The sequence below is a fragment of the Chanodichthys erythropterus genome, chromosome 22 (genome assembly GCF_024489055.1).
Source record: "Chanodichthys erythropterus isolate Z2021 chromosome 22, ASM2448905v1, whole genome shotgun sequence".
In the NCBI taxonomy this organism is placed as follows: domain Eukaryota; kingdom Metazoa; phylum Chordata; class Actinopteri; order Cypriniformes; family Xenocyprididae; genus Chanodichthys; species Chanodichthys erythropterus.
Genome location: NC_090242.1, coordinates 36,487,524 through 36,515,009, shown reverse-complemented (window position 1 = coordinate 36,515,009; position 27,486 = coordinate 36,487,524). Strand labels below are relative to the sequence as shown.

Here is a 27,486-nt window from a genome sequence, read left to right as displayed (position 1 = left end):
TTTTTTTTAAATGTTTTTATATGGACCTTTTATGAGTCTGAAATAAAGCTTGAATGGAAATTGAATTGACTATATTAGACAATAACATGCCATTCGTTGTTTCAAAAGCATATAAACAAGGTGTGAAACACACATGCCTCCGTCAACAGCCTCAAAAGCAACATTCGCTTCCTCTCAGTAATTTTCCACTCGCTGAACAAACGACGCGTTCGCGAACGAACAAGCGTACTAAAGCGAAGGCTTTTCTCGTGAATATTAATGACGCCAGCAGACGTTCGCTAGCCGATTCGCCGAAAGCGCTGCCTTTTGAATATTAAGTACCCACGTGACAGGACGCGCGATGCCTGTTGCATAAGCAGCGTGATGACGACACGATGAATATTCATGAGCGCAGCCTTCGCCGTAGTAGCGCTGCGTGTGTTTTTGTGCGCGTCACCGCCTCCGGTCCCCTCACTTACTGCCGACTGCAGACGAGCGCACACAGGCCGCCGTGAACTCTCCCGAGGCCGGATGGTAAAATCCAACCTCCAGCGGATCCTAAACAGTCATTGCTTTGCCCGTGAGAAAGAAGGAAAGAAACAGTGTGAAAGCAGCAGCATCATGGAGGCGCTCAGTAACAGTATTAATGACATGATGGGAAGGTGAGAGAGAGACTTTTACCCCTTCAGCAGCCCGTTTAATCACATTCGACCGATTAGATCAGCTCAACACTCTTCAGATCACAATATAGAGTCATAATAGTGACTTTATTGTGCGTTTTAATGGGGTTATTTCCTCTCAGTGCCTGGAGGGCTAATGCTAATGTTAGCCGCTGTTTTCAGTCACGCTCAAAATTATTGTTTTTCTTCATCTAACACACAAAATTCACTATATATTTAAAGATTCAGAAGGGTTTAAAACCCAATCTGTGTGTGATCATGATGTTAGGTCACATTTTATTTAGATTTGGATTTGAGTTTAACAAAATTTAGCCCTTTAAATTCACATTTTCACACCTGATTGTTGTTGTAATATCACAATAAGCAAATAATTAGTTATATTTTCACAGTTTGGTGAATGATAAACGCTCTTAATGTGTTAATTTCGTTATAAAGTCTTGTTGTTTTTAGCTTTTGACGTCGAAGGCCTCGATCTTCGCACATACGTCACATCGGCTCCATTTAACACGTCATGACGTAATCATGCCTTTGATCGCGCCGACAAATATTTTTGTTGGTAATATTGTATTTTATTTTTTATTATTTTACATTGAAAAGAGATTCGGTTATGTCTATAATCGCGTTGATTTTTTCCCCCTAATGTATATTAAAATAAGACGTCGTATAAAAACAGATAAATGACGACACAACGCGTGAGGAAATCGTTCGCTTATGACCGGAAGTACATTATTTTATTCACTGTTGCATAACATAACTGCTTATCGACTTTAATACACATATTTTTGCGGATTGACTGCGCGTGACCTTGAAGAGAACCGCTTGGTGACGTCACCACAGACTCTGTTATTATTGTGAAATGTGTGAATCACCTGTTTTGTGAAAATGTTCAGATTGATAATGTGGCAACAGGGTTATAAGAAATAAAAACTAGTGTCTTCTGGAAAATTACACATTATGAAGATTCCTACAAAATACATTTATCCTGTTATTCGTGTTTTGGAAAGATTTAATTTGAACATTTATTATACCTCTGAATTTTTTGGACTGAAAAACAAAATAGCATTTGTTTTATCATTGTATTCACAGGATTAAAAAATCTATTTGAACAGAAAAAGTGTGTATTTAATCAGCTTTTTTATTTTCTGAACATTTCGGAAAGTTAATTATGACGCATTATGCAATTATTTAGTTTATTAGAAAAATAACATGTACATGAAAAGTGCATTTCTTACATTTTATCACTGACATTAATTTTTACAGATATTTTGGAACAAAATCACAACAAAATTGCCAAAACTTAAAATAAAATACAATTTAACACTAAATGTATAAAAATTACAATTTTGTAATTTCCGACATAAAATTAGTTAGAAAAGCACTAAAATGACTAAAGCTGAACTAAAAGTAAATGAAAGCTAAATAAGTATTTAATGTTGTTAATAATGCGACTGTTTACTAACACCTATTTTTATTTATTAAACTACTATTTTTATTGTAATACATTTTACGTCAGTGCACAAAAGATACAATACAAAAAAACATACAAAAAAAATACAATTCACAATAATACCAAAGATACAGAAATTGACCTATATATATATATATATTTATTTCAAACCTTAAAGAGATTTCTTCTATTTTAATACTATTTTTGGTATAATAACGCCAAGATGTGCATAAATTCTAAAAATGCAAGCGCCCATGCGCATAAACTACGATCGCATTTACCGAATAAATTCCTTAAAGCGCATCAAAAAAGCATGTGACTTTTCACAATGAGACTAGTGGGCCGATCTCATTGAACTGATCTCAGAGCTGTCTTACACGACTGTTTTCCCATGACTGATTTAAATACTAAAAATAAGATTTATAAATACAATATTTTAAAATTATAAAAAGAGAAATAAATGATAGATTGTAAATAATACAAATTAGATTAGTAATGATAAATATTAGTTTAAAACAAATAAATTGATTTTAATGAATAAAAATTTGATTAAAATAAATTTAGGAAAAACTTAGATTCAATTAATTAAATGGTAGATTCAAATATTAAATAAATGAAAAAATGCATTAAAATACAAGTAAAATAAATAAATGTTAAATAAAATTAAATTATAAAAATAAATGTTAAAAATACAATAATATATAATAATATATACAATAATATAATAATTTTATGGTAATAAAAATAAATAAATGATAATTTGATTGTAAATAAATAATAAAGATTAAAGTAAAGAGAAAATTCAAATAAATATAAAAAGTAGATTTAAAAAAAATACATAAATAAAAAATATATTGAATACAATAACTTGATTCAAATAATACAAATCAGATAAAGTATAACTGATCTCAGAACTGTCTTACACGACTGCGTATCGTCTGCTGCTCTAAAGCGCGACTACTTTATTATATATGAAAAATACCCTGCAGCGGCTCCTCCTACTGCAGCAACTTCCTGTTAGAACATTTAACGGCAGTTCATCAGGAAGTGACAAGTGTTTTCTTCGACTCTAAATGGAAACGCTGCTTTATTCGCTGAAGTTTTATGCCATATTCCAATTTTGTGCATAAGATAAAGTGATAGTTCACCCAAAAATGAAAAATCTGTCGTCATTTGTTGTTCCAAACTTGTATGAATTTCTCTATTCTGCTGGAAGATATTTGGAGGAATGTTTGTGATCAAGCAGATCTCGGCCCCCATTGACTTCCATTGTAGGAAATAAAAATATAATGATAGTCAATGGGGGCCGAGATCTGCTTGATCACAAACATTTCTCTAAATATCTTCCAGCAGAACAAACAAACTTAAACAGGTTTGGAACAACATGAGGGTGAGAAAATGATGACAGGATTGAAATTTGGGGTGAACTATCCCTTTAAATGTAACTGGATCTGACGTGATGTGTGTGTTCCCGCAGTCTGTCCGTGTGCTGTAGTAGTACCACTGGTCCGGGGCCTCTGTGGTGTTCCTGATGCCCCTCACCCACCTCTGAAGATCCCAGGTGGGCGAGGGAACGGAGCACGGGATCACTCATCCACAGCTCAGCAGCTGTACTCGGTGAGTATACGCTCGCCACACGCTTCGCCAATAACACGGCATTACTGATTAATTTTTGACCCAGAGCACCTGATGAGGAGCTCAGCATAGAGACAGATAATGATGAGGACTCTGGTGTCAGGTGTTGTTTTGAACGTCCTCGTGTTCATTCTGTGACATTGAGACGCTTGTAAACACACTGAATCTCTGTAAACATCAGGGTGTTTAAAAACTAAAGCTTCAGCACACCGTCAGCAGCACTGAAACGCTGTAAAGGTCAGATACATGTGTTTGTGTTGTATCCAATCATATCGCTCCGTCTTCACAGGACAGGAAGTTGACTGTGACAGAAGAGCCTGCTGGGGCCGGTCGCCCCAGGATACTGTACTTCCAGAGCCGCCCCACCGTTTCCCGGGTGATCCAGTGGGAGGCGGTGCTTCGAGGGGAGGGCCTGTTCGTGGAGATTCCTTGTGACCCCTTCCCAGAGGGCAGCAAGGAGAGGTGAGCGGCCTAGCAACCGCCCAGAACACCAGAGGAAAAGTGTAGAAATAAATAATACAAATTAGATTAAAATAACAAATAATATAAAAAGTTGATTTAAATATTTATTTAATATATTTAATACAAAAATTTGATTTATATAATAAAAATGTATAAATAAAATATTTAAAAATGATAAAAAAGAGAAATAAATAATGAAAATAAATTCAGATCTATATAGATTAAAATAATATAAATTAAATTGTTTTAAAACAAATAATAAAAATGGATAAAAAAAGATCAAAATAAGTTATGATAAATCAGTTTCAAATAATAATCTAAAAAAGTAGATTTAAATCAATAACAAAATATTAAATAAAAAAAAATTGAATACAAAAAACGATTTAAATGCTAAAAATAAGATGTATAAATAAAATATTTTAAAATAATTTAAAAAGAACTAAATACAAATATTTTAAAAAATACTAAAAATTGATTTAAATGTATAAAATATTTAAGAATTCTAAAGAGAAATAAATGATAGATTTTACATAATACAAATTAGATTAGAATAATGTAAATATTTGTTTAAAGCAAATAATAAATTGATTTTAATAATTAAAATTAGATTAAAAGGAGCTATGAAATTAGATTCAATTAATACATAAATATTAGATTTAAATAAATAAATATGAAATGAAAAATGCATTAAATACAAAACATTTTATTTAAATAATAAAAATGAAATTAGTTAAAATAAAAATGTATATAACTAAATAATAAAAATTTTAAATTATGAAAATTATGAAAAATTACATTTGAATATATAAAAAGTACATTTAAATAAATATTAAGTAAATAAAAATATATTGAATACAATGATTTAAATAATAAAGATATATAAATATTTTAAGATTATGAAAAAAGAAAATGATAAATTAGATTATAAATAAATAAAAAGAATTAAAATTAGATGACAATACGTGAAATAATAAATTAAAAAATAATAAATTGATTTAAGTAAAAATAATAAATATATTAAAAAAAAAATAAAGTAGATCTAAATAAATAAAAAATTTAATAAATGTATATTGAATACAAAAATTAGATTTAAAAACATAAGATTGGGATTTAAAATTTAAAAAATGGTAAAATTTAGAATGAATTTAAAAAATTTGATTAAAAATATAAATAATAAATAAATATTAGTTTAAAACATAATAAAAATTGATTTTAATAAACAAATAAAAATTAGATTTTAAATGAATAAAAAATATGCGTAATAAGCAAGGATTCACCGTACTATTAAGTAGAAAAAATATTTTCCAAATAATATTTCACACATTTTTTACACAGAATAAATTGTCTTTATACATTTAAAATAAATAATTTGCATTCAGAAGGTGTCAGATGTAGTTTGACGATGTTTGTCGTCTGTGATTTCAGCTTCGTGTCTCTGCTGGAGTTTGCTGAAGAACATCTGAAAGTGCTCAGCGTGTTTGTCTGCTTTTATAAGAACAGGGACGATCGTGGTACGTGAACCCAATCCGTCCGCTCCCGTGGTTTACATCCGTGTGCCGTTCTGACGTGTCTTTCCTCTGTCCGCAGTGAAACTGGTGCGTACGTTCAGCTTTCTGGGCTTTGAGATGGTGAAACCGGGCCATGCTCTGGTCCCCGCTCGACCTGACGTCCTCTTCATGGCCTACAACTTCGACAGGGATTCCTCGGATGAAGATTAGTTTCCTCCTGCTCTCTCGGCATCTTCATCTCCTGCTTCTGGCCGGACGCTTCCGTCTGCAGCCTGTGAACCCGTGTCCGTTTCCAGACTTCAGACGGAGCGAGCGGCCGGCGCATCCGGACGCTCGCAGCTTGGCTCTTGTTATGATGTCGTGTTTGACCTTCGCCCTCCTCGGTTTAAGTTCTGTTATGGTTTGAATCTGTTGATTATTAATGCTTGTGCTTTTGTTTATGAAATGTTTCATTTTCTGGATCATTTATACGTTCGGGTACGTAATTGGATATTATTATTCGTTCTCTTTAATATGCTTATTCCAAGTTTTGGTCAGTTTTTGTTTGTTTTTTACCTCAGAATGTCGTTTGTAGTTGTTGGACGGCGTGAGTCGTGAGCGTCGGTCTCTTTGAATGTGACGTTAATGAACAGCTCGACCGGTACAAACCCTGATGGAAACAGAATCGACACATCCAAAGCTCTTTACCTCTCGCTGTCATTTCTTGGTTTTGTGTATCAGAAGCGTATTTAGGCTTTTGTTGTGTGTTGGCCGTGCTGTTACTCGCATTCCCTCTCATAGTTTATTTTTCTCACGTCGTTTGGAAACTTTCACCTCTGTAGTGGTACATATACTGCTTCTGTGATAATAAAACCTTTATTTAAAGACACGCGAGCGTTTGTGCTTTCTTATCATCCACAGATCTGCCCTCCAGATCCTGCTTTTTAGGTCCAAACTTACTAAAATTAACTTGTACAGCAGTGTTGATGCAATTAAGATCACAAACATTTAGATAATGCATTTTGTAATGGCATTTAAACAAGAGTCATGTGATTTTCATAATGGCCTATAAATTATAACATGCTAAGGTTTTTTGACTGTGGTTAGTGTCAGGTGTGTGACTGAAGTCACCAGCAGGGGTCACCAAAGACCTTATGATGTCTTCCTCTAATATATATGAAATTATTCAGGATTAAGACAAAAAAACAAACAAATTATTCAGTTATTTTTTTATTTTAAAATAATATTTTATTTATATATCTTATTTTTAGTATTTAATTTTTTTTTTATTTAAACCTACTTTGTATATTTCAATCTATTTTTTCATAATTTATTTTATTACAATTTTTATTTGTTTTAAAGCAGTATTTCATTTATATTGTTTTAATCTAATTTGTATTGTTTATTTTTATTTATTGTAATTTTCATAATTCTCTTTTATACTGTTATTTATACATATTTTTATTTAAATCAACATTTTTCATTTATTTAAATCTACTTTATAATTTCAATCTATTTCATTTTAATCTAATGTTTATTTATTTAAATCAATTTTTATTATTTGTCTTAAAGTAATATTTATTTTTTATATTTTAATTTAATTTGTATTTGTTTTTATTTATTTACAATCTAATTTTCATAATTTTCTCTTTTATAATGTTAAAATATTTTATTTATACTTATTTAAATCACATTTTTTTGTATTCAATGTATTTTTTCATTATTTAATATTTTTATTTATTTAAATCTAATTTATTAATATAAACTCACGAAAACTGCATTAATAATATTATGTAAAAATTTGAAAACTGTTGTTTAAAATAGTTTAAGATATAAGAGAACTCATAAATGCTTAACCCGAAAAAACAAAAAACAAGTTATTTAGTTTTTTATTTTAAAATAATATTTTATTTATACATCTTATTTTTAGTATTTAACTAAATATAGTTTTATTAATATTTTTTATTTATTTAAATCTGAATATTTATTTCAATCTTTTTTTTATCCAATTTTTATTATTTGTTTTAAAGTAATATTTATTTATGTTGTTTAAATCTAATTTGTATTGTTTATTTTTATTTATTACAATCTAATTTTCATATTTTATTTCTCTTTTATAATGTTAATATTTTATTTATACATCTTTTTATTTACATCAAATTTTTGTATTAATATATATATTATTTATTTATTTAAATCTACTTTAATCTATTAATAAACTCATGAAAACGGAATAAAAAATAATTATTAAAAAAAATAGAAAACGGTTAGAGAACTCAGAAATACTTAAAAAACCTGAAAAAAAACAATAAATTATTTATTATTTATTTAGTTCTCTTTTTTATTTTACGTTTTGTATTCTATATATTATTTAATATTTGTTATTTATTTAAATCTACTTTAATCTATTAATATAAACTCATGAAAACGGCATAAATAATAATTATTAAAAAAGGTTGTTTAAAATAGTTGTAGATGTTGGAGAACTCAGAAATACTAAAAAAAGTTTTTAAAAATGAATGCATGATTTGAATAATGTATACTCGCTTTCATTACAAATAAAGCGCTTTATGAGGTTTTAAAGGAATCTCTGTCTCTTTAAAAGCGCTGTTCGTTTTTCCACATATTTACATTTCGCGAGACTTCCCCTCAGCTCGCGAGATTTGGCGTGACCCCCGTTTGCGAGACGCGCGTTTCCCCCGCAGAGGAGCGCGCATGGATCCCTGAGCGCGCTCGCGCGCACACACGCCCCCGACGCCCCCCAAACACACGCACTTTCCGCGCTCGCTCGCTCTGTTTGTGACGGTCGTCGATCGGCGCGGAGCGATGTGGATCCAGATCCGGACGATCGACGGGAAAGAGACGCGGACGGTGGAGGATCTGTCGCGCCTCACGAAGATCGAGTCGCTGCGCGTGAAGATCCGAGACATCTTCAACGTGAAGCCCGAGCAGCAGAGACTCTTCTACCGAGGAAAACAGGTAAGAGCCGCGATGAGGATCCGCTTCCTGTTTGCACGGGAATTCGGTTCTTGCGCAACAGTCCAGAATGCGCTCACAACTGATCCGGATTCAGCCAGAAAACTTCCTGCCTCAGAGCTGCGCGCGAGCCACTGGAGCACATCAATAACGCGCGCGCGCGCCTGTGTGTGTGACTGACAGCTGGATGTCACACATGTCGCCTGTGACCAGCAGATCCACATGTTTACAGTGTTGATCATCATCATCATCATCATCATCATCACGTGTTCATCAAATGTTACTCAGGCAGTGATGCTTTAATATTAGATGCCAAAGACCCCAGAATATAATGTGGCCCCAGACTAACATGGCTTTATAGTTTCTCGTGTAAAGAAAGTCAATATTATAAATACGTGTAAAATATTATTTGGAAAATATATAGTTGTTACATTATTACATTTTTTTCCCGACTCTCTATAGCACTGCACTGTTAGAAGTGTTTATTTAAAGTCTATAATTCTAATATAATTTTATTATTCTACTTAATTAAATATGTTTATTTTTCTATTTAAGTTTATTTTAATCTAATTGTTATCATTCTGTTTATTTATTTAAATTCATTCATTTATAATATATTTAATCTAATTCTTTATTAATGCTTATTTATTCATGTTATTCTTATTAAATCTATTTATTTTAATCTATTATAATTATATTTTATATATTTTAAATCTATTTCTATTCATTTTAATCTTATTAAATCGATTTAATCTGATTATTTATTTGTAATTTATTTAATGTAATTGTTAATTTATTCTCATTCTATTCTTATTAACTTTACTTAATCTAAATATTAATTTAGTTTAGTTTAGTTTACTTTAAATCTATTTTTTATTCATTTTAATCCTATTCTATTAGTCTATTTAATTTATTCATAATTTACTTAATCTAAATGTTATTTATTATTTGGATTATTTATTTTATTCGTATGAAATCTATTTAATGTAATTATTAATTTTCATCTAATTCTTATTAATTTTATTTATCAAATTATATTTATTAATTAATATAAATTTAATATAAATTATATATTTACGAAACATGTAAAATAAATTTTTATTTATTTCGTTTATTTATTTTAAATCTATTTAATGTAATTATTAATTTTCATTGATTTGTTATTTTTATTTATTCTATTTATTAATTTTTTAAAATCTATTTATTACCTTTTTATTTATTTATTTATTTATTCCTCAAATTTGTATTTATTTATGTTTTCCTGTAAACATTTCCTCTCAGCCAATAAACTCACGAGTTGTAATAGCGTAAGATCTTCACAGATCGTTTGCATCTGTTAATTAGTCATTTAGCAGTGCTGTAGTCCAGATCAGCTCTTCTCAACTGCTTTTGCGTCAGGACCTGACATTTGTCACATGACAACTCAGTATGATACCAAAATTATTAAACATGTTCTTTAAATATATTAATATTAAAATAAACTGCATCCCAACAGTATGCAGAATGATTAATTGTTTGAACAGGTTTGTAAACATCAGAAATGATCTGCCGATCAAACACTATTATTAATGACTGTCAAAGTGACAGATGAAAATGTGCTGAAGTTTGATTGGATGCATGACGATGATGTCATCAACAAACGATATGGGAGGTGTTTTATCATCCCATTTTAAAAGCTTATAGTCCTCTTTATTTTGCTGTCATAAACTGTACATGATCATATATAACTGGTTCTATTGTATTGTTCTTTGATGCTGAACAGATCAAAATGCGTCTGAATGACGATAACTGTACTAGCGTCCACACCTGCGCACGATATCGATCTGTTTATTATAAGCGCTCTGTCACTTTAAATGCTTGAGCTCTGATTGGCTGTCAGTGTTTTATTGTTCATCAGCTGGAAAACAAAATAGTGATTCTGACGATATTGTTCCTCGTGTTGTGTGAACTTTCCTGTTTTCGTAAAATTTGAAAAATTAAAAAACTGCGTTCTTGGTGTGATCAAACGTTTAGATGTTGTCAAGCTGTTGACGTGACAGACGTGATGCTGCCTAGAACAAGATAATGTGTGGTGATGCTGTCTAGATAGGGAGCTCACTTGGGTTTGGAACAGAGCTTTTCGTAATGCTCTGATTACTAATGTGTTTGGCTGTTGACTTGTTGAGCATGTGAGACTGTGAAAGAGAGAGAGTATGTGGTTAATGAGGACACAAAAGTGTAAAATGACATGGTATATTACAATGTAAACATGGTTTATGAGGACACTTCCTTTCAAAAATGGTTTCCTGTGATGGGTAAACCACAAATATGAGTGTGTGTATTAAGATTTTATGTCACTTTCTGGCTTGTGCTTCTCATTTGGCATTCAGGAACCCAGTGGAGCTCAGAGTTCATTCTGACCGCACTCACTCACTCACTCAGTCACTCACTCACTCACTCACTCACTCACTCACATACACTTACTCACAAACTCTCACAAACACTCACTCATTCATACTCACAAACACTCACTCAAAAACACTCACTCGTTCATACTCACAAACACTCACAAACACTCTCACTCATAAACACTCACTCATTCATACTCACTCACAAACTCACAAACACGCACTCAAAAACACTCACTCATTCATACTCAAACACTCACTCATAAACACTCACTCATTCATACTCACTCACAAACACTCACTCATACTCACAAACACTCACTCATTCACTCAAACAAACTCACACTCACTCACAAACTCACAAACACACACTCACAAACACTCATTCATACTCAGTGACTCACAAACACTCACAAACCCTCACTCATTCATACTCACAAACACACACTCATTCATACTAAAACACACTTGCACTCACTCACAAACACTCACAAACACAAAACACTCACTCATTCGTACACACAAACACTCACTCACAAACACTCACTAACACTCACTCATTCATACTCACAAACACTCACTCATACTCAAACACTCACTCACAAACACTCACTCACTCACAAACTCACTCACAAACACTCATTCATGCACACAAACACTCGCTCACACTCACTCACAAACACTCTCACTAACACTCACAAACACACAAACACTCACTCATTCATACACACAAACACTCACTCACACTCACAAACACTCACACACAAACACTCACTCATTCATACTCACAAACACACAAACACTCACTCACTCACAAACCCTCACTCATTCATACTCACAAACACTCACTCACAAACACTCACTCATTCATACTCAAACACCCTCACACTCACTCAAACACACTCACAAACCCTCACTCATTCATACTCACAAACACACAAACACTCACTCACTCACTCACTCACAAACACTCACTCATTCATACTCACAAACACTCACTCACAAACACTCACTCATTCATACTCAAACACCCTCACACTCACTCAAACACACTCACAAACCCTCACTCATTCATACTCACAAACACTCACTCACTCACTCACTCACTCACAAACTCACTCATTCATACTCACAAACACTCACTCACAAACACTCACTCACAAACACTCACTCATTCATACTCAAACACCCTCACACTCACTCACAAATACTCACAAACACTCACTCACTCACAAACTCATTCACTCAAACAAACTCACAATCACTCACAAACTCACAAACACACACACACACTCACAAACACTCACTCATTCATATTCACAAACACTCATTCATAATCACTCACTCACACTCACTCATTCATACTCAAACACTCACTCATTCATACTCAAACACACTTACACTCACTCACAAACTCACAAACACTCACAAACACACAAACACTCACTCATTCATACATACGCACAAACACTCACTCACGCACTCACAAACACTCTCACTAACACTCACAAACACACAAACAATCACTCACTCATTCATACACAAACACAAACTCTCACTCACAAACACTCTCATACTCACAAACACTCACTCATTCATATTCACAAACACTCATTCATACTCACTCACTCACAAACACTCATTCATACACACACACACACACACACACACACACTCACAAACACTCACTCATTCATACTCACAAACACTCACTCATTCATACTCACAAACACTCACTCATTCATACTCACAAACACTCACTCACAAACACTCATACACAAACACTCACTTATTCATACTCACAAACACTCACTCACTCACTCACTCACAAACACTCATACATACACACACTCACTCACTCACTCACTCACAAACACTCACTCATTCATACTCAAACACTCTCACACTCACTCACTCACTCACTCACAAACACTTACTCATTCATACTCACAAACACTCATACATACACTCACTCACTCACAAACACTCACTCATTCATACTCAAACACTCTCACACTCACTCACTCACTCACTCACTCACTCACAAACACTCACTCATTCATACTCACAAACACTAATTCATACTCAAACACTCACTCACAAACACTCACTCATTCATACTCAAACACTCACTCACAAACACACAAACACTCATACACAAACACTCACTTATTCATACTCACAAACACTCATTCATACTCAAACACTCACTCACAAACACTCATTCATACATACACACAGTCACAAACACTCACTCTTTCATACTCAAACACTCTGACACTCACTCACTCACAAATACTCACTCATTCATACTCACACTCACTCATTCATACTCAAACACTCACTCACAAACACTCACTCACAAACACTCATACATACACACACACTCACTCACTCACTCACTCACTCACAAACACTCATACACAAACACTCACTTATTCATACTCAAACACTCACAAACACTCATTCATACTCAAACACTCACAAACACTCATTCTTACATACACACATTCACAAACACTCATTCATACTCAAACACTCACTCATTCATTAGGGGTGGTGAAAAAAATCGATTATTGATTAATCGCGAGTATGTTATGGACGAGTATGAATCGATTATTAAATTTTCAAAAATCGATTTTTTATTTATTTATTTATTTATTTATTTTTTTTTTTGCATTATTTTATTTTGTAAAAAATGTTATACCGGGAGTTGAACGTCACGAACGCGCCCAGTTCCAGTTAGCAAGCGCGTGTAACGGCAGCCAGAGCAGGTGTTTAAAATGGAAGAACCAGGAACGAGCAACCAACCGATCCACCCAGCCAGGGGCGGACTGGCCATCTGTGTGATCTGGAGAATCACAGAACGGCCGGTACTCCAGGACGGCCGGCGGGCCGGCCCACCACCCACCGCCACGCACGCAGTCATCATCTGTTTTTTTCCCCCACTAATCTGTTTCACACTCCAGTACTGTAGGGGGCAGCAATGCACCTTTAAGTTGGATGCCAGCTGCACTGGCCGTGGCCGCCAAGTAAGCAGCAAAGACGTTAGATCAGTGGTCTCAAACTGCCGGCCCGCAACTGATCTCAAAAATAAAACATAATCCGGCCCGCTAAATTATTCTTATTCTTATTCTCTAGTTGCTACCTGTCTGATATGCAAAGAAAAAGTCGCTGTTCTAAGGGGCATTCACATATCGCGTCCGCGCCGCATTCTCCTTTCCAATGCGCTTTCGCTCCAGTGGCGTCTGTCGTTGCTATGCAACCATGAGCCGCGCTCTCAATCGCTTCTATTATGAGCGCGCCTGCCTAAATTACAGTAAAAGCACTCGACTTTAAGTCACAAGCGCCGATTTAAACCACCGAAACTTTTTATTTACCTTGACATGTTTCGACTGCAACCTGCAGTCTTCCTCCACCTGAACACATTGTCTTTCTAGAAGAAAATTGTCCAATTTCTATAGTATGTTGGTTCTGATCTACTTCCTAAAGGAAATAAGCCTTTCATTTATTTGTTATTGTTTAGTTCAACTTGATGAGTCACAACACAATGTGATGTATTCATTTCTGTGTTCTACAGAACATAAGCTACATACAAATAATTCTGAAGTTATAACTACAAGACACAGAAAGTGCTTTGAGTTGTTGTTACTCAATGAAAGAGTTAAGTAATTCAGTAGCTGACTTTTTTTTTTAATACTGCAATCACTTTGTAGTGTATTTTCGTTTACTGTTGTGAAATGGAAAATCAATAATCGCTAATCGAGAATCGTTAATAATCGACAATCGACTGTAATCGAATCGGGACTTCAATAATCGTAATCGAATCGAATCGGGAAATCAGACAGATTAACCACCCCTATCATTCATACTCAAACACTCACTCACAAACACACAAACACTCACTCACAAACACTCATACACCAGTGGTGTAGTCCTAAAAAAATAAGTGGTGTACTATTACCCCCCCCCCCAAAAAAAAAAAAAAACAACAACAACAACAACAAAAACATATGTAAATATGTTTTATGTTTTTGTTCACTAGTAACATGTTTCATTAAATACAAATAAATACAGTGCATTCTAAAATTGGTTGACATTTTTAATGTTTTACAGTTTGACTTGTTGCTTTGGAATTATATTCACTGTGAAAAGTGATATATCTGAAATTAAAGTTTCATTTTATTCAAAAGGGTATAAAAAAAGCAAATTATTCAAAATCTAATTTATTAACAGTATAAAAATGTGGTCACAAACAAACAAAAACAGTAGTCAGGCTGAATGGAAATTTAATCCACTCTCTGTCAGTAGGTGGCGCTTATGGAACAGCAGAAATGGAGCTGTTTCCCCGGAAACCTCTTTAAACTCAGTTTTATATTATTTATGCATATGTAAGCTTATCAGTTTGACTGAATTTTCTACTTCATTGTGTCATAAGAAGTCAAACTATATAATTTTCCATTATCATAGCATTTATTATGAATAATAGCAACCTACACATAGCCAATAGAAACAACAGAACATGTCACAGGTGTAATATAAATCTAGTGAAAATATTCCCTTAATAGATTATAAATTCTACAAGTTAGCCAAATTTACCATAAATACTACAATTAAACGATATAAATTCTAGTAAGGGTGGGTGATGAATAGTTTAAAAAGCTTCCTAATAAATGTTGGCGCAATGTGATGTTTGTCCTCTTTTCAGACTTCTGTTCATTTTGTTCATCAGTCTAGATCGCGTTTGACTTTCTCTATAGCGTTTTAAAGTGTTTCACTCTCAATATAATTCAAATGGATCGCACATTTTATCATCAGTGTCGGGATGGCTCGTGGAAATCTTATCACACTTTTGGAGCGTGATATGATTCAGAGTTGCCTATGTTTATGATTCCCGCACCACTCATGCATTAAATAAACAAGCTTCAGTTGCACTGATGGTCTTTTGTATGGGAACTTAGCGCTTAAAAGCACCGAACGCATGATGTAGGCTATATAATTAATTAAGTCTTATTTATTCACCATATTTCTCACGCCGTGACCGCTGCAGCGAGAGATCTGTGCTCAATGCAAGGCTCAAAACACCGAGTGGCTTTGATCGGAGTTCTCTCACTGCAGCGCGAACACGCACTGTGAAGCCTTTTTTAGCCGACAATGATGAGCGGGCAAATGACAGAAGTGCTCATGCACCAATTACAACAAAGAATCGCGAGTTTACACAACAGCATTGGACGCACAGTTAAGGGGGAAGCTAACAGGAGAATATTGTATGGACTTTCGAAGCAAAAAACAAATGGGTATACGCAAATACTGATCCTTACAAGTCGTAATGCGCAAACAGCCCTGAGCAAAAAGTAAGCATACGGCGTATGCGTGCGTATGGCCCCGACTACACCACTGTCATACACAAACACTCACTTATTCATACTCACAAACACTCACTCTTTCATACTCAAACACTCTGACACTCACTCACTCACAAACACTCATTCATACTCACACTCACTCATTCATACTCAAACACTCACTCACAAACACAAACACTCACAAACACTCATACATACACACACACTCACTCACTCACTCACTCACTCACTCACTCACTCACAAACACTCATACACAAACACTCACTTATTCATACTCACAAACACTCATTCATACTCAAACACTCACAAACACTCATTCTTACATACACACATTCACAAACACTCATTCATACTCAAACACTCACTCATTCATACTCAAACACTCACTCACAAACACACAAACACTCACTCACAAACACTCATACACAAACACTCACTTATTCATACTCACAAACACTCACTCACAAACACTCACTCACTCACTCACAAACACTCATACATACACACACTCACTTATTCATACTCACAAACACTCACTCACAAACACTCACTCACAAACACTCATACATACACACACTCACTCACTCACAAACACTCACTCATTCATACTCAAACACTCACTCACAAACACACAAACACTCATACACAAACACTCACTTATTCATACTCACAAACACTCATTCATACTCAAACACTCACTCACAAACACTCATTCATACATACACACACTCACTCACTCACTCACAAACACTCACTCATTCATACTCACAAACACTCACTCATCCATACTTAAACACTCACTCATCCATACTCACAAACACTCACTCATTCATACTCACAAACACTCACTCATTCATACTCAAACACTCTCACACTCACTCAAATACTCACTCACAAACACTCATACACAAACACTCACTTATTCATACTCACAAACACTCACTCACAAACACTCATACATACACACTCATACATACACACACTCACTTATTCATACTCACAAACACTCACTCACAAACACTCACTCACAAACACTCATACATACACACACTCACTCACTCACAAACACTCACTCATTCATACTCAAACACTCACTCACAAACACACAAACACTCATACACAAACACTCACTTATTCATACTCACAAACACTCATTCATACTCAAACACTCACTCACAAACACTCATTCATACATACACACACTCACTCACTCACTCACTCACAAACACTCACTCATTCATACTCACAAACACTCACTCATCCATACTTAAACACTCACTCATCCATACTCACAAACACTCACTCATTCATACTCACAAACACTCACTCATTCATACTCAAACACTCTCACACTCACTCAAATACTCACTCACAAACACTCTTACACAAACACTCACTTATTCATACTCACAAACACTCATTCACACTCACTCACTCACTAACTCACTCACTCACTCACTCACTCACAAACACTCACTCATTCATACTCACAAACACTCACTCATTCATACTCACAAACACTCACTCATTCATACTCACAAACACTCACTCATTCATACTCACAAACACTCACTCATTCATACTCAAACACACTCACTCACTCACTCACTCACTCACTCACTCACTCACTCACAAACACTCACTTATTCATACTCACAAACACTCATTCATACTCAAACACTCACTCACAAACACTCATTCATTCATACGTACACACACACACACACACACACACTCACAAACACTCACTCATTCATACTCACAAACACTCACTCATTCATACTCAAACACTCACTCACACTCACTCATTCATACTCACAAACACTCACTCATTCATACATACACTCAAACACTCACTCACAAACACTCACTCATTCATACACACAAACACTCACTCATTCATACATACACACAAACACTCACTCGCAAACACTCACAAACACAAACACTCACTCATTCATGCACACAAAAACTCACACACAAATACTCACTCACAAACACTCACTCATTCATACTCACTCACTCACTCACTCACTCACTCACTCACTCACAAACACTCACTTATTCATACTCACAAACACTCATTCATACTCAAACACTCACTCACAAACACTCATTCATTCATACATACAAACACACACTCACTCACAAACACTCACTCATTCATACTCACAAACACTCACTCATTCATACTCACTCACTCACTCACACTCATTCATACATACTCAAACTCTCACTCATTCATACTCACAAACACTCACTCATTCATACTCACAAACACTCATTCATTCATACATACACACAAACACTCACTCACAAACACTCACTCATTCATACACACAAACACTCACTCATTCATACATACACACAAACAAACACTCACAAACACACAAACACTCACTCATTCATACACACAAAAACTCACACACAAATACTCACTCACACTCACTCATTCACAAACACACAAACACTCACTCACAAACACTCACACACAAACACTCACTCATTCATACTCAAACACTCACAAACACTCATACACAAACACTTACAAACATGCACTCACACTCACAAACACACAAACATTCACTCACACTCACAAACACACAAACACTCACTCATTCATACACACAAAAACTCACACACAAACACTCACACACAAACTCACTCATTCATACTCAAACACTCACAAACACTCATACACAAACACGCACTCACACTCACAAACACACAATACACACTATACACACTATACACACACTATATACAAACACACAAACACACACTCAAAACACAAACACTCACTCATTCATACACACAAACACACAAATACTCACAAACACACAAACACTCACGAACACACACAAGCACTCTCACAAACACTCCCACACAAACAATCACTCATTCATACTCACACTCACTCATACTCACACTCACACTCACAAACACACAAACACTCACCCATTCATACTCACAAACTCACTCATTCATACATACTCGCAAACACACAAACACTCACCCATTCATACTCACAAACACTCACAAACACACAAACACTCACAAACACAAAACACTCACACACAAACACTCACTCATTCATACTCACAACTAGGGCTGGGTACCGAACTCGATACTTTTTAGGTACCGATCGAACTGCCTCGATACTACCGAGTATCGAAAAGTGTCTTGTCATTCGGTACCAAATTTCGGTACCTCAGAATGGAGCCGATCGAGGAGAGGGGCGGAGAAATGCTTTCGCTGTCTCGTTGAGGAGCAAGTAACGTTGCGCTACATTGTTATTTATATCTAAATATATAAAACTATACGCGCGAGAGAGACCCTATGTGCGAGAGGGCGATTGAATCAACGGTTTCGTTTTCAGTTTATCTCCGAATGGACGGGTGAGAAACGGCTGTTTATGTGAGCAGCCGGTTCACTACAGATACTGTTAACAGAAAACAAAAGTGTAGCACTGCCTGCAGAAACAGTGGAACGCGCAATGTTTTTTGTAGTCTAAGGTACAACACACAGCAGCTTTACATCAGCGTTCGTCCCTCAAGTCTATGGAAACACGCGACCGGTTCGTGACAGGCTCGTTCGCCTGCACGAGCACAGGCTCTGCCTCTGGCTCCAGAACGCAACAATTCTGCTGAAAAAGGGGTATCAGCGTCCTCCTGATACTGCGGATAATTTGCGGGTCGGGCCAAGTAATAAAAAAATAACATTCAAATTAATTGCGGGTGGATGAGAGATGAATCATTAATGTGTTGATTTTAATGAAGACACAGAACTCTTATTTCAATGTAAGACGCAACGAACTTGCGTCACTCTTACTTCCGCTTTGATCTTGTTAATAATAATAATTTTTTTGAAGAACAATAAGTGATTTAAAAAGAGCCTCACATACTTAATTGTTTGCATTGACAACTAAACTTTATTAAAACTATTTGCACTGATTTATTGTGTTGGGTAAATTTTGTTAATTTGTGCTTTTTTTATTCCCCGCAGTGGCTCAGGAGATGAGTCTTTGAGTCTGATAAAAAGTCAACAAAGTTAAAATATAAAACCAAAGATTTTTTTGAGGTTATGTAATCTTGTTTAAACAGATTTTATAAAACTGGTACCGAAAAAGGTATCGTTTAGGTATCGGTATCGAAGTCAAGGTATCGGTATCGTCTCGGTATCGAAAATTTTTGAACGATACCCAGCCCTACTCACAACACACACAAACACTCACTCACTCACTCACAAACACTCATTTATACTCACAAACACTCACAAATACTCACTCACACTCACTCACTCATTCATACATACACACAAACACTCACTCACTCACTCACAAACACTCATTTATACTCACAAACACTCACAAATACTCACTCACACTCACTCACTCATTCATTCATACACACAAACACTCACTCACTCACTCACAAACACTCATTTATACTCACAAACACTCACAAATACTCACTCACACTCACTCACTCATTCATACATACACACAAACACTCACAAACACAAACACTCACTCATTCATACACACAAACACTAACTCACTCACTCACAAACACACACAAACACTGACAAACACTCACAAGCACAAAAACACTCACTTACACTCACTCATTCATACACACACTCACTCACAAACACTCACACTCATTAACAAACACTGACAAACACACACAAGCATTCATTCATACACACACACACTCATTCATTCTCACAAACACTCATTCATACACACTCACTCGCTCACTCACTCACTCATTCATACACACACTCACACTCACTCATTCAAACACTCACAAACACTCATACTCACTCACACTCACTCATACTCACATTCACTCACTCTTTTATTCACTCTCACACACACTAATTCGCTCACAAACACTAATTCATGCACTCACACACTCGGAAATTGTGCTATGCGTTTCACCTATCCAAGTGCACACACACACAGAGCAGTGAGTATTGAACACACACACACACACACACACACACACACATACTTGTTTTTGTGAAATGTGGGGACATTCCATAGGCGTAATGGTTTTTATACTGTACAAACCGTATTTACTATCCCCCTACACTACCCCTACCCCTAAACCTAACCCTCACAGGAAACTGTGCACACTTTTACTTTGTCACAAAAACTCATTCTGTGTGATTTATAAGCCTTTTGAAAAGTGGGGACATGCTGAATGTCCTCATATTTCACCTCTTTTTGTAATACCTATGTCATACCCATGTCATTATACACATTTGTGTCCTGATATTTCACAAAAACAAGTACACTCACACACACACACACACACACACACACACACACACACACACACACACACACACACACACACAGCAGTGGGCAGCTGGAGAGTGATTGGGGGTTCAGTGTCTTCCTCAGTTGTGGGTAGTGAGAGTGGAAGAGAGCTCTGTTCATTCACTCCCACACCTACACTTCCTGTCAGCACTGAGACTCAAACCCTTTTCAGGGGTTTAAAGTAGGTATGCACCGAATATTCGGCCACCGGAAATTTTCGGCCGAAAATGGCCCAAAAGTGCATTTTCGGTTTTCGGCCGAAAGACTTTTATCACTGAAACAAAACGGCTGAAATGCGATGACACAAACAGAAACCGCGAGGTCAGCTCCTCTGATGCATCTGTAGCGGACGTTATTCCTTTAATCGCAGCACTAAAGCGTCTCCTAAGCAAAGTGGTTGAGACGGACCAAGGAGTGAAAACAATGAAAAGTACACTCTTAGAGTCGGTCAGCACACGTTTCACTGAGATCTATTCGGATCCTCTGCACTTCATAGCGACTGTACTTGATCCGCGTTATAAAGACCATTCCGTTGTTGTCGTTATTGCATCATATCTCAAAAGCGCGTCTCGAGACACTCGCGTTCTACGCTGCGCTTTTTTTAAAACCACACCTGAGCGCCGCGTCTCGCGTTTTTAGACGCAAAGACGCGTTCTGTGTGAACGGCCCCTTAGAGTCTGTCAGCACACGTTTCACTGAGATCCTCTGCATGTCGCGACTGTACTTAATCCGCGTTATAAAGACCATTACTTTGATGCGGAAATAAAGCAGCGCGCACGAGAAATGATCCAGGCCGCGATGGATGCGGAGAACCCGCGCGTGGAGAAAGAGACAGAGCAGCGCCGAGCGCAGGAAAAAGAAAACTTGTCTCTCTACACCAAATGAGGGCATGCACCCTCGTTGTCTGATATTTTCAGTGAAATCCTGCAAGAAATATTTACTAAAATGTTTAACTTGACCCCACTCATGTGTACATTAAATAATAATGTACAAGACATTATTATTTAATGTACACATGAGTGGGGTCAAGTTAAACATTTTAGTTTTAATTGTATTTTATACTGTGCATTGTTGCAATGTGCTAAATAAATATTTGTATAATTTGTAATGATTTATTCTTTGAAACTTTAATATTAATTTATGCATTTGCAATGCCTTGCTTTTAGTAAAGTTAGTACACAGTCATCATATCCATAAATGCAATGGTACTAATAATTGGCATAATTTCTTTCGGTATTTCGGTTTCGGCCAAGAATTTTCATTTCGGGCATCCCTAGTTTAAAGAGGGTTTCTACTCTTTAACCATTAGGCCACAACTTTCCCCAAAACAATCTCAATTTGACTGATATTGATTGATTTGAATATATATATCAGGTTCAGTAGTCAGTTTTCCTCAAGGAATAGAATCTCTGAACTGAAGCCGTGAACAGGAACCGTCAGTCGCTGCATCACTAAAATATTACAGCTTAACATGAGGCAGTTTTTATTATACTAACTTTTTAATGACATAATTATGTTTCTACTCATTTTTTGAAATATAAACATTTAAACAGTGGCTGTCATAAACACTTATTTTCACGACAGATGTATTCAAACATTAAATATTGAAGAACAGGATCAGTAAAATATAATGAATATAAATAAATGTATTTGTTGTTATTATTAAACATTAAGTAAGTTTTGGCATCCTATAATTATAGTTTTATGTTTTTTCCAGTTAGTTTTTTATCTTGATTTCATTTATTGTAAATGTTTAGTCTAAATGACTGACATAACGAGCACATTAAAAACTGTTTTTCACACGAAATCATCACAAATATGTCATTCATATTGATTATATGGAGCAGCCCACTGTGAAATTGAATATGTTATAAAACAACTGCCTTTTGAAAAAGATCATTGTGAATTTTTCATGAGTCTCCGTGCGTCCGTTCGCAGTGAGGGTGTTTCTGTGCTTCTCGCAGCACGTCTGCGGTCTAATGAGTGTTCTGCTTCACGGCTCGGCGGCGGCCATCTTGTGCTCCGGTCTGGTTTTGTGCGGGTCTGACCGAGAGGAAACGCTGTTCTTAACCGCCAGCCGCGCCACGCTGCAGTAGAGATGCAGAAAGCTGCAGTCATGAGTTACTAATCGTGAAAACCCTTCATCTGTCCGTCGGTGACGGCGCTGAGGGGAACACTGGGCGTGAGCGGAGCTGGAGGTGTCACAAAGGGATTCTGGGAGATTTGTTGTGTTGTTGTCAGAGTGAATTTGGCTCAGATAATCTGAAGGATCAAAGACGTGTTGTGTTGTTTTGACCGAGTCGTTCCGGACAAGTGTCCGTTTATCAGCAGGAGCTGCGGGGGATTTCCATGTGAACACACACATACACACACTCGCACTCTCTCACACACACTTATGCACACACAAACACACTCATGCACACACATTTACAGGACATGCATGCACACAAACACTCACACAGCACACACACACACTTATGCACACACAAAAACACACACACTTAAGCACGCGCGCACTTACGCACACACAAACACTTACGCACATGCATGCACGCGCACACACACACTTACTCACTGACACAAACACACATGCACTTGCAAGCACACAAACACATACGCACTCATACAACACTCAGACACGCAAACTGTATATACACAAACACGCACGCACACACACACATGTGCGCACTCATATGCACTCACACAACACACTCATGCATGTACGTAAACACATTCACGTGCACACACACAAACCCACTTACATGCACACGCACAAATACATACTCGCACAACGCACACACTCACAACACACCACATGTGCACAAACGCACACATACTCACACACATACACAAACATACACACTCACACACACACACACACATATCCCTACAAACAGTAATAAAGTGTGTGTTTGAGAATGACGCAGTTACACAAAAGAGATCAGGTAGAAACAGCTGCACAGTTTCACTTCATATTTGTTGATTTGTGTCTTAAATCTAGAATAACACACACACACACACACACACACACACACACACACACACACATGATGATGTGATCTGATGTCAGACTGGTTTATTAGCATCTCTAATGAAGTTGAACCGCATTATTCACTCACAATCAATATCTGAATGAATCACAGATCGTCCAGCGATCTTCAGAGCTGATCTCGACTCATTCACACATTCACATCTTTAGCTGTGGCATCTGCTCCAGTAAACGCTTCTGAATCAGGATTAACACACACTTAATGAGCAGTGCATCAGGTGTGTGTGGATAAAGACCTCGTTACGCAGCTGTTTACCTGATATTTTCCCACAAAAACATTCTTTGAAATGAAACACCTGCTGGACGCATGAATGCTCTCTTTATTTATTTGTGCACCGTATTTTCTGTAATTCTTCTGCATTTATTAATCATTTAACAATACATGATCAAAATCAAAAGTTGCATCTGTTGCACAGAAAGAAAACAGCTTTATTGTGCAGAAGTTGCATGAGTGTGTGTGTGTGTGTTTGAGCAGCTGAACGTTGGAGTGTTTGAGAGGCTGTGGTGTTTTTTCAGGGCCTGAACCACGTCTGTGGCGCGAGCGACTCGTCAACAACTTTCCTCTGGTTTAATTAGTCGAGGCGCTGGAGTCGAGCGCGCGTGTCGTGAGGTAAACGGGATTTACCGCAGTATGGCCAGTAAACAGAGTTTGATTTGTAAGTCGGTTTGTTTGTGTTCGATTTGAACGTGACCTACTTCCTCTTTCTTTCTTCGCTCCTGCGCTGGCGGGAGGACGGGAGGTGGGGGAGGGGGAGCAGGGCGTCTCCTCATATATCCCAGAATTCCACGCAGGGCTCTGCAGTGGTGTACATTCCCCTGCTCGGCTAGTTTGATTTTCCATCTTTGTTGGAGGGAAAAGCGCACACTTAAAACACACACACACACACACACTTTTCTTTTTTTTTTGAAACTCAAAATTATAAGGATGCACACACACACACACACACACGCACACACACACAGAGTCACATGTGTGTCAGTAATCACGACTGTATTTAAACTTCTGAAGGGCTGCAGTGGATTTACATAACCATCATGCCGTTTGCTGCTCGCTCAAAATGGCGCCGCGGCACCAGAGGTGGACGTCAGCCAGAGCCGAGCTGAAAATGGAGGATCTTCACACGGCTGATTCTCCAGATCCTCCAGGAGCGCTTCAGCGCCGGCACTGTCAATAACTGCTGCTTTACACTTTAATGAAAGTTTGGAGCAGTTTGTGGTGCGAGCGTCTGTGAGGAACGACGACGGGTTGTGTGTCAGAGGAGAGTGTTGTCATTGTGCCAGTGTAGGGAGTGTGTGTGTGTGTGTGTGTGTGTGTGTGTGTGTGTGTGTGTTGTTGTTAAGCTTAAAGCTTGTGCGTCACTGTGTTTCACTGACAAAGATGAAGAGGTGCTTTAGCCACACACACACACACACTCACACACACACACATTCACACAAACACTCATTCACTTACTCACACACAAACACACTTAAACACTCACTGACTCACACACACCCACACTCAACACACACACACACACTCAGCACAAACATGCACACACGCACACTCACACACACACTCACACACACACACACACACACACACACACACACACACACACACACTCAGCACAAACATGCACACTCAACACACACACACACACTCAGCACAAACATGCACACACGCACACACACACACACACACACACACATACACTCAGCACAAACATGCACACACACTCACACACACTCAACGCACATGCACACACACAAGCACACAGACTCACACTCAGACGCACAAACACTCAAAACACAAACATGCACATACACACACACACACACACACGCTTACACGCACACTCCACAAAAACACACTCTCACATGCACACTCACAATCACACATGCACACACACTCACACTCAGACGCACACTCAACACACACTCAACACACAAACATGTGCACAAATACACTCACAAGCACTTACACACACTCCACAAAAACACTCACATGCACACTCACACACACTCACAATCACACATGCACACTCACACACTCAACACACATGCACACAATCACACACACACTCACACACACAATCACACACACAATCACACATGCTCACTCACACACACTCAACGCACATACAAGCACACACACACACACACAGTGAAGTGATTGTGTTGTTGATGATTATATGAACACACACATCTCGTTATTGTACATGAAGCTCATAAACACAGTATCTGCTTCAGAAGTAGTTTGTCGTTGATTATAATGTCAGTTAATTGAACTAATCATCTTAAGGCCGTTCACAACAACAACAACATTTATTTATAACGCACATTTAAACAGTGTCGATTGTTCCAAAGTGCATTACAAAGTACAAAACAGACCTACACAAGAATAATTTACAGGTTTACAAACACTAAAGAATAAAAATATGATACTATAATGATAACCGTAGCAATCACAACTATAACTGTAACGATAACTGAAACAATAATTGTGACTATAACATCATTAAATAATTTTAACATCACTTGTAAATATAACTTTAAAAATAACAACTATAACCATATCTGTAATGATATCGTTCACACCAGTCGTTCTCTGTGTCGTTATCGTTATCGTTGTGATATGGACTTCACTATTCTATAAGAGTAAGAGCGATTATTAAACATTACAGTTATAGTTATGAATCCTGAATT

The 27,486-nt window shown here is 36.6% G+C and overlaps 2 protein-coding genes across 3 annotated transcripts in view; both read left to right on the top strand.

Moving 5' to 3' along the window:
• Positions 1 to 439: 439 nt before the first annotated feature.
• On the top strand, positions 440 to 6,579 carry oaz1b (ornithine decarboxylase antizyme 1b). Its single transcript, XM_067376419.1, is given in 6 exon segments — positions 440 to 641; positions 3,584 to 3,635; positions 3,637 to 3,723; positions 4,031 to 4,203; positions 5,629 to 5,714; positions 5,791 to 6,579. Coding segments are annotated over 6 exon segments (660 nt in total). The 5' UTR covers positions 440 to 510; the 3' UTR covers positions 5,922 to 6,579.
• Positions 6,580 to 8,206: 1,627 nt separating this feature from the next.
• The window catches only part of LOC137012996 (E3 ubiquitin-protein ligase UHRF2-like), a 54,634-nt gene continuing 35,354 nt past the window's right edge, over positions 8,207 to 27,486 (top strand). Inside the window, exon 1 of one of the 2 annotated variants that reach the window (XR_010893643.1) lies at positions 8,207 to 8,669. Coding sequence is in view for 1 of the 2 variants with exons in the window: in XM_067376548.1 (XP_067232649.1) it covers positions 8,517 to 8,669 (153 nt within the window). In the remaining variant the exon portion in view is untranslated. The remainder of the gene's footprint in view (positions 8,670 to 27,486) is intronic. The other variant, XM_067376548.1, reaches the window with a different exon arrangement.